The 13197-nt window shown below is 48.9% G+C and overlaps 1 protein-coding gene across 2 annotated transcripts in view; it reads left to right on the top strand.

Moving 5' to 3' along the window:
- Nucleotides 1-13197, top strand: part of LOC119176206 (E3 ubiquitin-protein ligase AMFR) — a 155955-nt gene that overhangs the window by 43838 nt on the left and 98920 nt on the right. Inside the window, exon 1 of one of the 2 annotated variants that reach the window (XM_037427381.2) lies at nucleotides 2600-2728. The exons of the other annotated variant lie outside the window; for it this stretch is intronic. Within the exon in view, the coding sequence (XP_037283278.1) occupies nucleotides 2669-2728 (60 nt within the window). The 5' untranslated portion in view covers nucleotides 2600-2668. Of the gene's footprint in view, nucleotides 1-2599; nucleotides 2729-13197 lie in introns of those variants that run through there. 2 annotated transcript variants of the gene reach the window in all.

Genomic DNA, 13197 nt, shown 5'->3' on the forward strand with positions numbered 1-13197 from the left:
TCCATTTGTGCTATGCAATTGGTGCACCTGTGCAACCGTGAAACTGCTAAGGTGCGCTTTCTAAAAGACGTAACATCACACCACTTCTTGCGAAGTGCATCACAGGTCGATGCATGCGCTTCTATTTGTTCTCAGTGTGGTATAGTGCATCATCATTAAAAAAAAACAACGGCAAGTTCCGTCACGTCTCAACACCCAAGCCTTGCCCCGCCGCGGTGGTCTATTGGCTAAGGTACTCGGCTGCTGACCCGCAGGTCGCGGGTTCAAATCCCGGCTGCGGCGGCTGCATTTCCGATGGAGGCGGAAATGTTGTAGGCCCGTGTACTCAGATTTGGGTGCACGTTAAAGAACCCCAGGTGGTCGAAATTCCCGGAGCCCTTCGCTAGGGCGTCTCTCATAATCATATGGTGGTTTTGGGACGTTAAACCCTACAAATCTAACACCCAAGCCTTGTATACGGGCTCTCCCCTCGTCGGGCTGAACGAGCTATACGTTTTCCTATTCCGCCTATATGCGTTGGTTTCTCGCATAATGTTCTCGTTATCGATTATTGTACTCGATGGCGCCGCGGTTGCCGGCCCTAGCTGAGCTTTACCGCATGTGAGGGAGGTTGCGTAGCCAGTTGCATCAGCCTATAAATTGTGCCGCGCTATAGCTGTTAATGCGGCGGCTATATCGCTGCCTGCGCGTCGGCCCAGATCTGCGCGTGTATGCGGGGCGGAAGCAACTCATCGTGCCCAGTCCGGCTGGGGTGAGCTCTATGTTTAGACCACGCTACACGGTTCCCTTGACAGGCGCTTCCTCTCGGTAGTTTGTCGGTGACGGAATTGTCCGACAGCGGGTGTGCACTTTGGCCAGAAATGAGTGGAGGCCACTCAGTCGAAGCGGCGGTCGTGCGTCTTCTTCGCGCGTTTCGCGTGGCACCAATTTTGGCAACACCGGCATGGAGTCGATGCTTGGAAGTAGTACGCGAGGGATATATATGATCGCTCGCGTCTATTCGCGGGCTTCTTAGTGGCTGCCTAGAAGCAGGCGCTGTGGTCGATTTTTTCTTCTCTATCCCAGAAGTACTTGCTAGTCGGTTCCGATACCATTATACCGTGGTCACATATCGCAAAACAAGGGAAGGAGCGAGACCCTTGGTGATTTCCCCGCCGTTTGTATAGTTGTTTTCCGCCTAGTGGCCATAGTTTTAGAATCACTGTACAGTCTTCTCCATCAGCGCAGGAAACGGAAACAGTGCCCCGCCGCGGTGGTCTAGTGGCTAAGGTATACTCAGCTGCTGACCCGCAAGTCGCGGGATCTAATCCCGGCTGCGGCGGCTGCATTTCCGATGGAGGCGGAAATGTTGTAGGCCCGTGTGCTCAGATTTGGGTGCACGTTAAAGAACCCCGGGTGGTCGAAATTTCCGAAGCCCTCCTCTGTGGCGTCTCTCATAATCATATGGTGATTTCGGGACGTTAAACCCCGCATATCAATCAATCGAGAGGGGAACAGTTTTCGACGTTGAACTGACCGACTCGTTCTGGGTGAGAAATAGGTTGGAAAAGTGAAATAATCCCGCGTTTTGTGTGTGTAAATCATGATAAATCAGAGAACATCTAGGCGCTGTTGTATATTTGTCAGGGACACGAGTGCGGTTTACTATCTGAGAATTCTGGCTGCGAAAATGGCGCATATATGCGCCGTAGCGACTATTCTATCTGCTTGGCAGAGATTGCGAGTTTTGGCATTCGTTCGCATGCAGCTGGTCGTGCTGCGCATGGGCGAGCAAATTTACGAGCCCTATAACGCGACTTTCGAGAATCGGCAACTCACAAGATTGACACTTGTGAATTAACTGCATAAAGCGACACACTTGCGCACCAGTCCACTTGTTCTGCATGCGCGTTTATGTAGGAGGAGAGTAAACGTGAGCGAAATTATCATCGCTGAAGCGAGTACGCTTCCTGATGTGTGTGCCTCTTCAGTGTTTTTTCATATACTCGCCATCGCAGATGCGTCGTTCGTTCCCACTTTGAGGCAAACGACCCTGGAACTCTCACCCGCTGGCGCCCTTGCGCGTCTCGCTTGAGTGCCTTGATCGTGCTCTGTTTGGGAATGCGATTTAGGAGGAAACTGTGTCGAGTTCCCGAGTCATCTCTCGAAAGGCACAGGGTACGACTAGGCGCTCTTGTTTGCCTCCAACGGTCATTCATTCAGTCGAAACGGGCTTGGCCGCGGAGTTCAACAAAATACCGCTGGCTCGGTTCAGCCCATCCGCGCATGCGACAACCGTTGTCGCTCGTTTCTCACCGTTTCGTCGGCCAGGGTTGTGGTTACGTTCCGGTTGTAAAGGGAAGCCTGTGGTCTCAGCAGTCGCCCTTGAACCGCGTTGCGTAACAGGTGCCGCCGCAGGGTTTTGCCGGGCCTGCGGCGGAAGCGCCCGGGGCCTTGGCGGAAACCTGTTTCTGACCTGTCCTTTGGGGGCGCTCTCTCTTTCGTGGCGCGCTCGGTCGAGTTCGACCTTGCCGCTCGTTTCGCCTCTCCTGGCGACGAGGAAACGCGAGCAGGAAGCCTGCTTTCCGTCTCTCGCGAGGCGCACCTCTGGATCGCCGCTTCCGGGTTGCAACGACCGGAAGCGGGCACTTTCTTCCGAGCGCTTCGGCCAGCCGGCCGCGCCGCCGCTATGGAGCCCGCTATCGTCGCCGTGGCTTCGTGCTTCGACCGAGCCAATGACGTCTACAAGGTGGGCCCTTAACTCTTCTCTTTGTCGCCGAGCGGTCCGACCGCGCCGCTCATTGACCTCGGCGTCGCCGCATCACCCCAGCCCCCTGTTCGGCCGCGTGCGCTCGTGTGGGAGATTCAGCTTGGGCATGAGCGGTCGCTTCATGCCGCGCTTTGTATGTGCTGCAATATACTTTCTTTTCGCATGCTGCTTCAACACTGTGCGCGAAGTGCCAAGTGGTTGGCGTGGCTCCGTTGGGAAGCTTTGTTTTCTTTGGCCTCTTGCCGCGACCTTCCTCGGTGTTGCGCAGCTAGAGTAGTTTGCTCCCGCGGGGAACTTTGTGATGTTTTCAAACGTTGTTGATTATGGTTTCGCATATAGCATGCGAAAAACTTCAATCGCCTTGTTTAGCTTGGATATGCATGTATCGTATTCCAGTCAGGTATGTGTCTGCTATTTGCATTTCGTTTTGTTTCTTCACATAACAGGTATACCGACGATATCTTCTTATCTGGTGGCCTAGTTGTTTTCAACCAAAAGCGAGCTGGCTGTCGGTCGGCTTCAAAGTGCGAACGAACAGGTTGCAATGGCTTTTGCATTGTCGCTTTGTGATTGTCTTCGCTTATTGCTTTCTGGTCTTGAAGCCCGTTTCCCGTGTATGTTGTCTTACAGTCTCTGTCACCGGCTTTCCGTGCAGTACTTAAATTCAGTGCCTTTCTCTCACCCTTCCTTATTTGTTTTGCATTTGCCTGCGACGCACCGCTCGCCTTCAGGCACGCCGTAACGTTCGACGTGGCCTCATCGACGACGCCTTCGCACGGCTCGGCTTGTGTGGGGGCGTAGAACGTTTGCCGCGCGCGCCTTTGGGTGGCCTTGTCCTTGACGCTGTGTCCTTGTTGGTCGCGGGGATCTGCCTCCAAATGTACGGCAGCCTTCGAGTTCCGCCGTCGACGGAACTCCTCCGCGAAGGTCCCCCCGTGATGGCCTTGTGTCTGGCAGATGTCACTTGACAGCAGGCGGCCCGTTCCCATTTTTCTTCGTCGGGAGAAAGCTTCTCGTTCCGCCACGCGGCCACCAAAGGGCGTGGCGTGTTGCCGTTGCACTTCAAACACTGCAGAAAGGATGTGCTTGAGGTTTGCTCCTGCTTCGCTTGCAACCGACATCCTTCGTCGCATGTGCTCGGTGCAGTTCTCCCGCGAGGGAGAGGCTGGCCGTCGCACTTCAATCGCTACCGTGGGCGGGGTCCACTTCGCTTACAGAATGTTGATTACCGGTTTCTCTCTCTTTTTGCGGCTGATAGAGATGCCTTTGCATATTTGGAATAGGGCTTTCGTTCATGTTTGCGTTCTTTCGGTGACTCAGTAAATCGTGGTTGCTGTGTCGTCTGTAAGGATATCTTCGGCAATAAGTTTGAATGGCTAACTTGGTTACTTGCCGTTATATATGTGCACTGCTGCGACGCGGCACTGTGGAATCAAATGGTGAGCACTAAGAAGGAGACGCAGCAGAAACGCGTCTTTGCTTTCTCCCGGTTTCCCATGAACTGTTGTTCGTACCCACTACAAGGCGTCGTGCGACGAAAGCGATGATACGACACGGAAAGGGGCAGATGTAGCTCATCAGAAAAGCATCTTTGAATACAACACGCAGAACTAAATGTGTACTTAATATACACATACAAAAGGTGGAACGATTGAAGGTCAATGGTTTCAGGGGTTTGTTTCTTTGCAAGACGCAACCAAATGACATCAACAGACAAGTAAGCCGGGGAAAGCATAGACAAGTAGGCCAAAGAAAGGATGGAATACATTATTTGTTGTTTCTCAGAAGTGGAGCCCGAACCCGCAACCTTCAAATGTAGTTGCCGATTTTATTTGTGCCCGCCATGTGTGTCATACGCACATAGCTGCTAGACCACCGCAGAATGATTCGTCCTCCGTCAGTGAAAGGAGTTTACATCAGGCAGGCGTACGGCTGATTGTGGACGAGCTTATAGTGATTGTGCACCAGCTGCGACGAGCAATGTCTTCGTTTCGAATCCCAGCCACGGCAGTTGCATTTTTATGGGGCCCGTCGTGCAAGAAAAAAAAAATCTTGTGTATTTTATGTTCAGGTTCATGTCAGATGGTCCAAGTAATAGTTGGACCCTCCCTCATCATATAGCAGCTCTTGTATGCTGAACGTTTAACAAAAAAGTTTACATTTACTCCGACGTTTGCATACGTTTTCGTTGGTTGTTTATTTTAAAGTGGGTACAAGGTTTGTATGCCTTTATTTCTCCTCCATCGAATTTTGTAGTGATGTTCCAAATGTACTCGCTTGTTATACGGCTCTTATGCTGCAGATGAAGTCACGTGTCATGTTTATATATAATGTGTGTGTGTGTGTGTGTGTGTGTGTGTGTGTGTGTGTGTGTGTGTGTGTGTGTCTGTGTCTGTGTGTGTGTGTGTGTGTGTGATAGAGAGAGAGAGAGAGAGAGGGAGAGAGAGAGAGAGACTAAGGTCCCCCGAGGCTTCCCAAGTATAGCGGCTGTGTCGAGGGTTATTGTACCTCGCCCAGCAGAGCGATTGCTTATGCGAGTGCACGTACGGTCGACTCTGCAGCAATTCCCGTGGAAGTGTCCGGTTGACCAAACCAGTCCTGCAACATTTTGGGCTTCTCGGTGCAATGCAGGCTGTCGTGCATCTTTTGTATGCATCATTTGTGAAACGACGAGTTCGTTCTGCTTGAATAAGCACTATGTACATGAATGACAGTTTTTTGTCATTCATGTTCTGACGTGAATGACTGAACTAAAATGGAATGACCAAATGACAAACACTGAGACAACATTAGTGAAAAAACAAAGTAAAACGTGTCAGGTAACAAAGTAAGTAAAAATATCTGCAATACAGCCCCGCCGCGGTGGTCTAGTGGTTAAGGTACTCGGCTGCTGACCCGCAGGTCGCGGGTTCGAATCCCGGCTGCGGCGGCTGCATTTCTGATGGAGGCGGAAATGTTGTAGGCCCGTGTGCTCAGATTTGGGTGCACGTTTAAGAACCCCAGGTGGTCGAAATTTCCGGAGCCCTCCACTACGGCGTCTCTCGTAATCATATGGTGGTTTTGGGACGTTAAACCCCACAAATCAATCAATCAATATCAAAAATACAGAGTCAAATCAATCAATCAATATCAGCAATACAGAGTTTGTTGATTCAGTTGTGCGGTAAAAGGCTCGCTGATGATTGCATTGAATGTCATCGACGACACGCCTTCCGCATTGAACGTGAAGACGTAGGCTGGTGTCTTGAGGATAACCCGTTACCTTTTTTTTTTTCATTGTCCTTTTGTCATACCCAGCCATTTTAGTGCACCAAAGAAGGTAAACGCCGGATTTGTACCAGGTGCGTGCCCGGAACAAGAAGGCCGCGTCGATTGTCGAAGAGCGACCGGCTATATGGCGTTCCGCTTATAGCACGAGGTCGCGGCATCAAATCACGTCGTCGGCGGCACGATGGGGTCTAAATGCCGCAACGCTCGTGTACATTTATTTGTGCAAATGCATGTTTGTTTAGTCCGGTTTCTTAAACACTATAGGAACCGGGGGCATTTGTCTGTGGTGTTGTGTGTTACTATGTTCCGTGTTGTTCGCGATCTTTCAGTCCTCAACGGATCAGTGTCCAAGCGACGGAACAAAATGCACTGTTGCCCTGTCCACCGTTCTCTCCAAGCGGCTCCGTTCTGCTCAGTGGATCATAATTGTGTGGAGAAATGCCATTGTATTGTCTTAAGTGTTAACGCACTCGCGTTTCAAGCTCGTGCTCATCTGTATACACGTAACGCAACCTCATTGCTTGCTCGATTTTCTTGCCGCGGAAGCAGAATGTCCTGCTGTGTACAAAACTAATGACAACTAATGTTCTTTGATTTAAATATGTAACGCACAGTAGCCATTGAAGAAGCGACGGGAGCCCCGCCGCGGTGGTCTAGTGGCTAAGGTACTCGGCTGCTGACCCGCAGGTCGCGGGATCGAATCCCGGCTGCGGCGGCTGCATTTCTGATGGAGGCGGAAATGTTGTAGGTCCGTGTGCTCAGATTTGGGTGCACGTTAAAGAACCCCAGGTGGTCTAAATTTCCGGAGCCCTCCACTACGGCGTATCTCATAATCATATGGTGGTTTTGGGACGTTAAACCCCACATATCAATCAAGAAGCGACGGTAGCAGCCTGCTTCAGAGGAGGTTCAATAAATATTTCTCGCCAAAAGGAAACGTCCTGTAGGTTGCACTTTTTTTAATTTTGTTTAATTGCCACACCTGTCACTGGCAAATGTGTTGCTGGAGCTTAATAATCATTGTAAACTTGGCTTTTCGCTTTCCGGCTAGCGCTCGCGACTGGTGCATTAGATAATGGTTAATTGATTTGTGGGGTGTTTGTTTTGTTTTGTTGTTTGCTGCGCAAAAAAAAAACTGCGAAAATGCTTCGATGCCATTCACTCTGAAGACTAAACGTCACGATATGTACAGAGTAATTATTGAATCGTTCGTGGTATTTGTTCCGTAGGTCATTTCAGCGTTGAAAACGTGTGCGCATAGCGATGTCAAGGCGCCCTGTTTATTTATAAAGTGAAGTTCCAAGGTTCACATCTGGTCTGCCGAACACCTCTGACTCGGCGCTTTTGGTATCATGCTGTGTCCATCAAATAAGCCGTCGCCTACTTCGCCTCATCCTCACATACTTCGTGAGGCTAATGTCAAGCTTGTAAAGTTGGACACTAGTAAGAACCGGAACCCCAAGTTACGGCTTGGCCCGATACTCGCATCGTTGTGTTGGCACGTAGAAGACCGGGTATTATTATTATTATTATTATTATTATTATTATTATTATTATTATTATTATTATTATTATTATTATTATTATTATTATTATTATTATTATTATTATTATTGCCGCAAAAACTTCGCCATCAGGCGCGCGAAAGTCACCTCGCACATAATTAGACTCCGATCACGTATCTGAGGACAGACAGTATACGGCGCGGAGTCACCCGGCGTTCTGCAGGTGGAGGCCTTTTCCGCTTCTCTAATATCTGAGACAATGGCATGCTACGTACTGGCGTATTTCCTTTCTTTCTGCTTCTGCCCCGTGGTACTTCGCTTGGCCTAAGTGTCGGGCGGCGAAAATTGCATACATTTCAGTTGTTTGTTTTTTTTTTACTCTTTCCCTTCTTGTTCCCTGGGCACCGTCTGGACCTATACGCGACGAGCGCTAAGTGGATTACGTCACTCTCCTCTTCTGCCGTGAATGCTGACGCAGTTTACAGCTCCGGAAAAGCACGCTTTCGGCAAACGTATAGTCTTGTGATGATTCATAGCAACCTGATGCGCGTGCGTGCGTGCACTTAACTGGAAAATCTTGCACATAAGTACATTGCAGCCCGTTGGAGCTTTCTTATCAAACATGCGTGGTCTAAAGGCGTCATACTCGTGTATCGTTGGCTCGCTGGAATCCTCGTATGAGGCATATCTCTGGGCAGAACCATTCGCGATTGATATTTGTGCGGGCGTGATTGCTTCATACTCGTCTAAAAGACTCCCTGTAATATGTCTTTCTATATATAATACATCCACCAGCACTTCCGCGCCTTTTTTTTTTTTATTCGGTCATGGTGCAACTTCGTTTGTTAATGGTTATGTATGAGGCTCACGAGTGTTTCCTTCCTGGCGTGTTCGCAGTGACACTCTGGCCTGTTGTTTTAGCTCTCCAGCGGTTGCTGCCGCGTGGTCGCGAAATATCGACAAAGATGAGAGATGAGGAGGTATACTCCACCCCATCATGTACTCCAAGCAGTTTCACTCCCAGCGCATTACCGAAGTGCAGCAGCTATGCATAGGGCTTCGCGGGGACGGATTTTTTTTTTTTTTTTTTGCGCTATGCGGTGTATTACAAGTATACGTCGGGAGCCAGCGCGGAGACGAATGAATGGAATCAATTGAGGTGATTGCGGCGGCACCAATTGAAGCATGGGGTTGGGCAGACAGGAATGTTTAAGAACGAGCAACTTCCATCACCACTTCTTCACATCGTGCCTCGCGCGGGCATCGCGTCGATGGAAGTGTCGTTCCCCTGTATCTATACTTGCAAACGCAGTTGGAAGAAGAGCTAGCTCGCCTTTCGAAGAGACCGAAAATTACGATTGCGTTGCGGATGAATTACCTAATGCAGTGACATATAGAATACCCGACGAGTACTAGTTACGTCGTTTCTAAAAATACTTGAACACTAGCATCTGTAAAAAACAATAATAACAATAACCCGGCACTTTCAAGTAATCATATATCTGTGTAGATCATAGTCGTATTCAGCTTTACTTAAATATTGTGCTCGCCCTCAGAACTGAAGTTTTTTTTTTTTTCAGAACTTGGATCGCATAGCCCGCTCTCCTTTCTGTTGCCCTATATCGCTCGACTACAAGGCGCAGGATAACCGAGTTCTGTGTCTTTTATCATGAACATTTATTGTAGCGTCGCAGCTTTTATAATTTTTTGAACCTAAAGTTTCATTTTTTTAGCGGGTAATGTGTGTCTTGTTACGTTTGTTTGAACACTGAATGTTTCAGTTTACAAAGTGAGCGTTAATAGAGACAAAAAAAAAAAAAACATTTGCTACACTCAACGCACAAACATGTGCTTACAGAGTACACTGTGAAACGATCATCATCATTATTATTATTATTATTATTATTATTAATTGCTTATTTGAGCGCACCCTGTAAGTTTCTTCACGGGGTGCCCTAGCCGTCGCTTCTATTGTAGCGCATTTCCTGCTGTCCCCCTGGTGGCCACGGTCGGCTCCTCAAAAAGGTAGCAGTCCTCAGTCGCGCTCACTGACGGCCTTTATACGCCAGAGGTTTCTTCCTTCTTCATTTATTGCGCATTGTTCTATCGTTGCCCACGAAGTCGCACATCCGCTGGCTGTCAATTACGCGACATCGCATCTAAAAGCAGTTGTGTGTCACGACAAAGTGCCGCCTTTAGTAGAGAGAACACAAAGAAACGTGCGAAGGGGTGACGCAGGAACGAGCTGGTGACGCATACGTTGTCGAGCGCTCGTTGCTGCTTCTCGATCTTTATTTTCGCTCGTTTCCACCACATCGTATAGCAAACCTGAGTAGCAAGAAAGAGAGAGGAAGCCGAGAAAGTTACGCTCTAATAAGGCCCGTTAACTGGGAAAGCAGCCGCCGCCGTTGTGTAAACAAGATGTAAAGGTTGCCCATGGGCGGGGTTGTGTCTCGCATGCATGTGTGATGCGACGAAACTTGTACGTATGCACTTCGGCGGCCACTATCAACGTTCTCGTTCAAGATCTCCGGTTTTCCTTTTTGTTCATTTATTCTCATACAAAGGAAGAAAAAAGAAGACCCTCGGAGCTTTTCATATTTTGTGTTTACCCGGATTCTTTTTGTGTATACTTCCATAATTAGTCGTTCGTATGCGCCTTTCAGTAACGCGTGTTTCATTTACTATACAGTCCAAAATTCGCTACAATGAAATTGACTGGACGCGTGAGAAAATTGGTTGTCGCGGAATTTCGTTGTAACGAAATTTCATCTATACACACCACAAAACTAGGTAAGATATCTGACGATTATGACTCGTCCTTTCATTCTTGCAAGTGCATGTATTGAACTCTCGCCAACTGAGCCGTACCTGGCCGAACACTGAGTGAACGCATTTTCTCGCGTATAACGGGACCAAAATATACAGAACATTAGGAGCTGAAGTCGGGGTGCGGATTGGGCGAGAATTTTGGCACGCAAGTTGGCTTCACGGCAATGTAGAGGAGGAGGCCTTGCGTCAACACGCAGGTTTTTTTTTTTTTTTTTTTTTCCTCCCGTGGTTTGTGGTCGGTTATATGCAGGGGCCGGTTATACAGAAGAAAATACGATATTCAGACGAGTGCGTAGCCCCCCCCCCCCCCCCCCCCCCCTCGGTGGTCTAGTGGCTAAGGTTACTCGGCTGCTGACCCGCAGGTCGCGGGATCGAATCCCGGCTGCGGCGACTGCATTTCCGATGCAGGCGGAAATTTTGTGGGCCCGTGTGCTCAGATTTGGGCGCACGTTAAAGAACCCCAGGTGGTCGAAATTTCCGGAGCCCTCCACTATACGGCGTCTCTCATAATCATATATGGTGGTTTTGGGACGTTAAACCCCACATGTCAATCAAGACGAGTGCACAGCGCCATGAACGAGCGTGCCAAAGCTTTCGCTAGAGGCCATCCTGCAACTGAAAGTGACGAAGCTCCGCACTACCGTGGTGATAAGTGGCCGACATGAAAAACCATAACGCTTCCTGTTGTTTCATGGCTTTATTGCTTTCAATCTACGGCTGTGATAGCGGTGCACCTTCGGATCGTATTTGCCATCGATGAGCAAGACGATAGTGACCGCGGTTTCCTGCGCGCAGCGGTTCCGTTTTGAAATTGCGCGCGCTTCGCGGGTCGTGCGCGTGACTGCGTCGTTGCTATCTTTATTCGCGTCGTTACGGCAAGAAATGTGGGGTTGAGTCGGCGCACGTTGACTGCGCGCGTGGTACTCTCGTGGTCGCCCATGATCGACTCGGCCGCATTTGTGTTCGCCGCGGTTGCGGCAGAGTGCATTTACACCGGGACTATAGGTGCGCGCTGCACTCGTGTGCGCCTTCGCGACACGTCGTTGTCATTCACGATCGCAGGGCTATAGTGACGACGAGCGGTAGTTTTGTTTTGAGCGCGGCGTCGAAAACATGTGCCGGCGTGCTTGAAGATCGCGAATCAAGTCCACTGGCAGCATCCTGGTGGACGGGCGAGCTTTTGCCGATGCATCTCAAAGGCCATGAATTTAACGGGATGTGCGTGTGGTGCCAGAAAGCGCGTATCCGATGAAAACCCTGTTGTTGTTGTTGTTGTTGTTGTTGTTGTTGTTGTTGTTGTTGTTGTTGTTGTTGTTGTTGTTGTTGTTGTTGTTGTTGTTGTTGTTGTTGTTGTTGTTGTTGTTTTACGAAATGGCCGTGCGCTCTGGGTGTCACGAGTCGTCAAGAAATGACCGAGTTGGTATCGAAATTTCGCGGCAATTCTCAAACTGATTAAGCATGAACATTTGATTAAACATACCTACACAATGCATTTAATTAAAATAAGAACGAGGGCGAAATATAACCAAAGTGGACTAAGCGGACAAAAAGATTCGCGCGATGAAAATATAACAACTGCAAAAAAAAAAACCCTACTAAGTATGCTCTAAAAGAAAAAAAAATATCATTGCAAGTACAAACATAAAACTGGCGCAGATTGTTAACATAAGGGGACGTAAATAAAAAAAATAAAAATAAAATGAACAAACGAAATAATATTACTAAAAAAGAAGATCGTTCTCTCGAATAACGGTTGCACAAAGAGAAATCTCGATTCCGTATACGGCCCAGTTCGCGGTTCACGTACGGGAGCCGACGGGGCGCCGCTGAAGTTCTCGCCGTCTTGGCAGGCGACGAGGGTGCCCGGTGTTGCTGCCGTGCGTTGCACGCGACACTCCGCACTCGCCGCCGCCTACGCGAGACTCGCGGCACCGATGACGGCCCGCTTCGCTTGCGTACGCCCCGAAAAAGTACGCCCCGCCGCGTATTCCCTACACTTGTAGCGTACGCCCCGCCGCGTCTTCCCTACACTTGTAGCGTACGCCCCGCCTTCCCTACACTTGTACCGAAAGGGGCACGCATTTCGGTACAAGTGTAGGGAAGACGCGGCGGCGCCGTTGCTGTCGCCGGAAGTCATCTTCCCCAACACAAAGGCGGCCTTCCTTGAACGAAGGGTCGCGCGGGCGAGAATTGCTGTCGCTTGTGACATTCCACACTGTTTTTTTTTTTTTATGGGCGGCTGACGGGGAAGCGAAAATTATTCGTTGTGGCCGAAATTTTGTTGTAGCGTAATTCGTTATAGCGGTACAAATATGAAATGCTCAACTTTAGAGCGAGTAGGAATAATGAGAAACAACCGCGAATCGAATGCAGTATTTTTCGAATATATTCGAATACTAATAGATGCAGCTAATGACTTTTGCAAAAGAAAAAAAAAGGAATATGCAAGCACTCGTGAAAAAGTTGGTACAGCAAGTAATGTAGAGTGAAGTTTTGCATTTGATGTTTCGGCAGAGAATATCTGCTTGCAGCGACACCGTGGTGCGCGTCACAATTCCCCTAGACAACGAAAACAACGGCACACTAGCCACGCTTGTGCCGAATATTAATTTTATGTGTTAATTTTCGCGTCATGTTTCAATCCTCGGATCATGTTCTTTCATGCATTCAGGAGGAGAAACGACAAGTGATCGGCACGGCGTTCATTGCAGGTGTTTCGTCGTCACAATAATGCTCCCACGGGTTTTCATTTTTTTTTGTTTTACATTTATTTTCAATTTTGCAGTGGCTCGCCGGTTTTTTTTCTGTGGTGTTCTGCATAATTTTGGCACCCTGTGGCAA

The sequence above is a fragment of the Rhipicephalus microplus genome, chromosome X, assembly GCF_043290135.1.
Source record: "Rhipicephalus microplus isolate Deutch F79 chromosome X, USDA_Rmic, whole genome shotgun sequence".
NCBI lineage: Eukaryota > Metazoa > Arthropoda > Arachnida > Ixodida > Ixodidae > Rhipicephalus > Rhipicephalus microplus.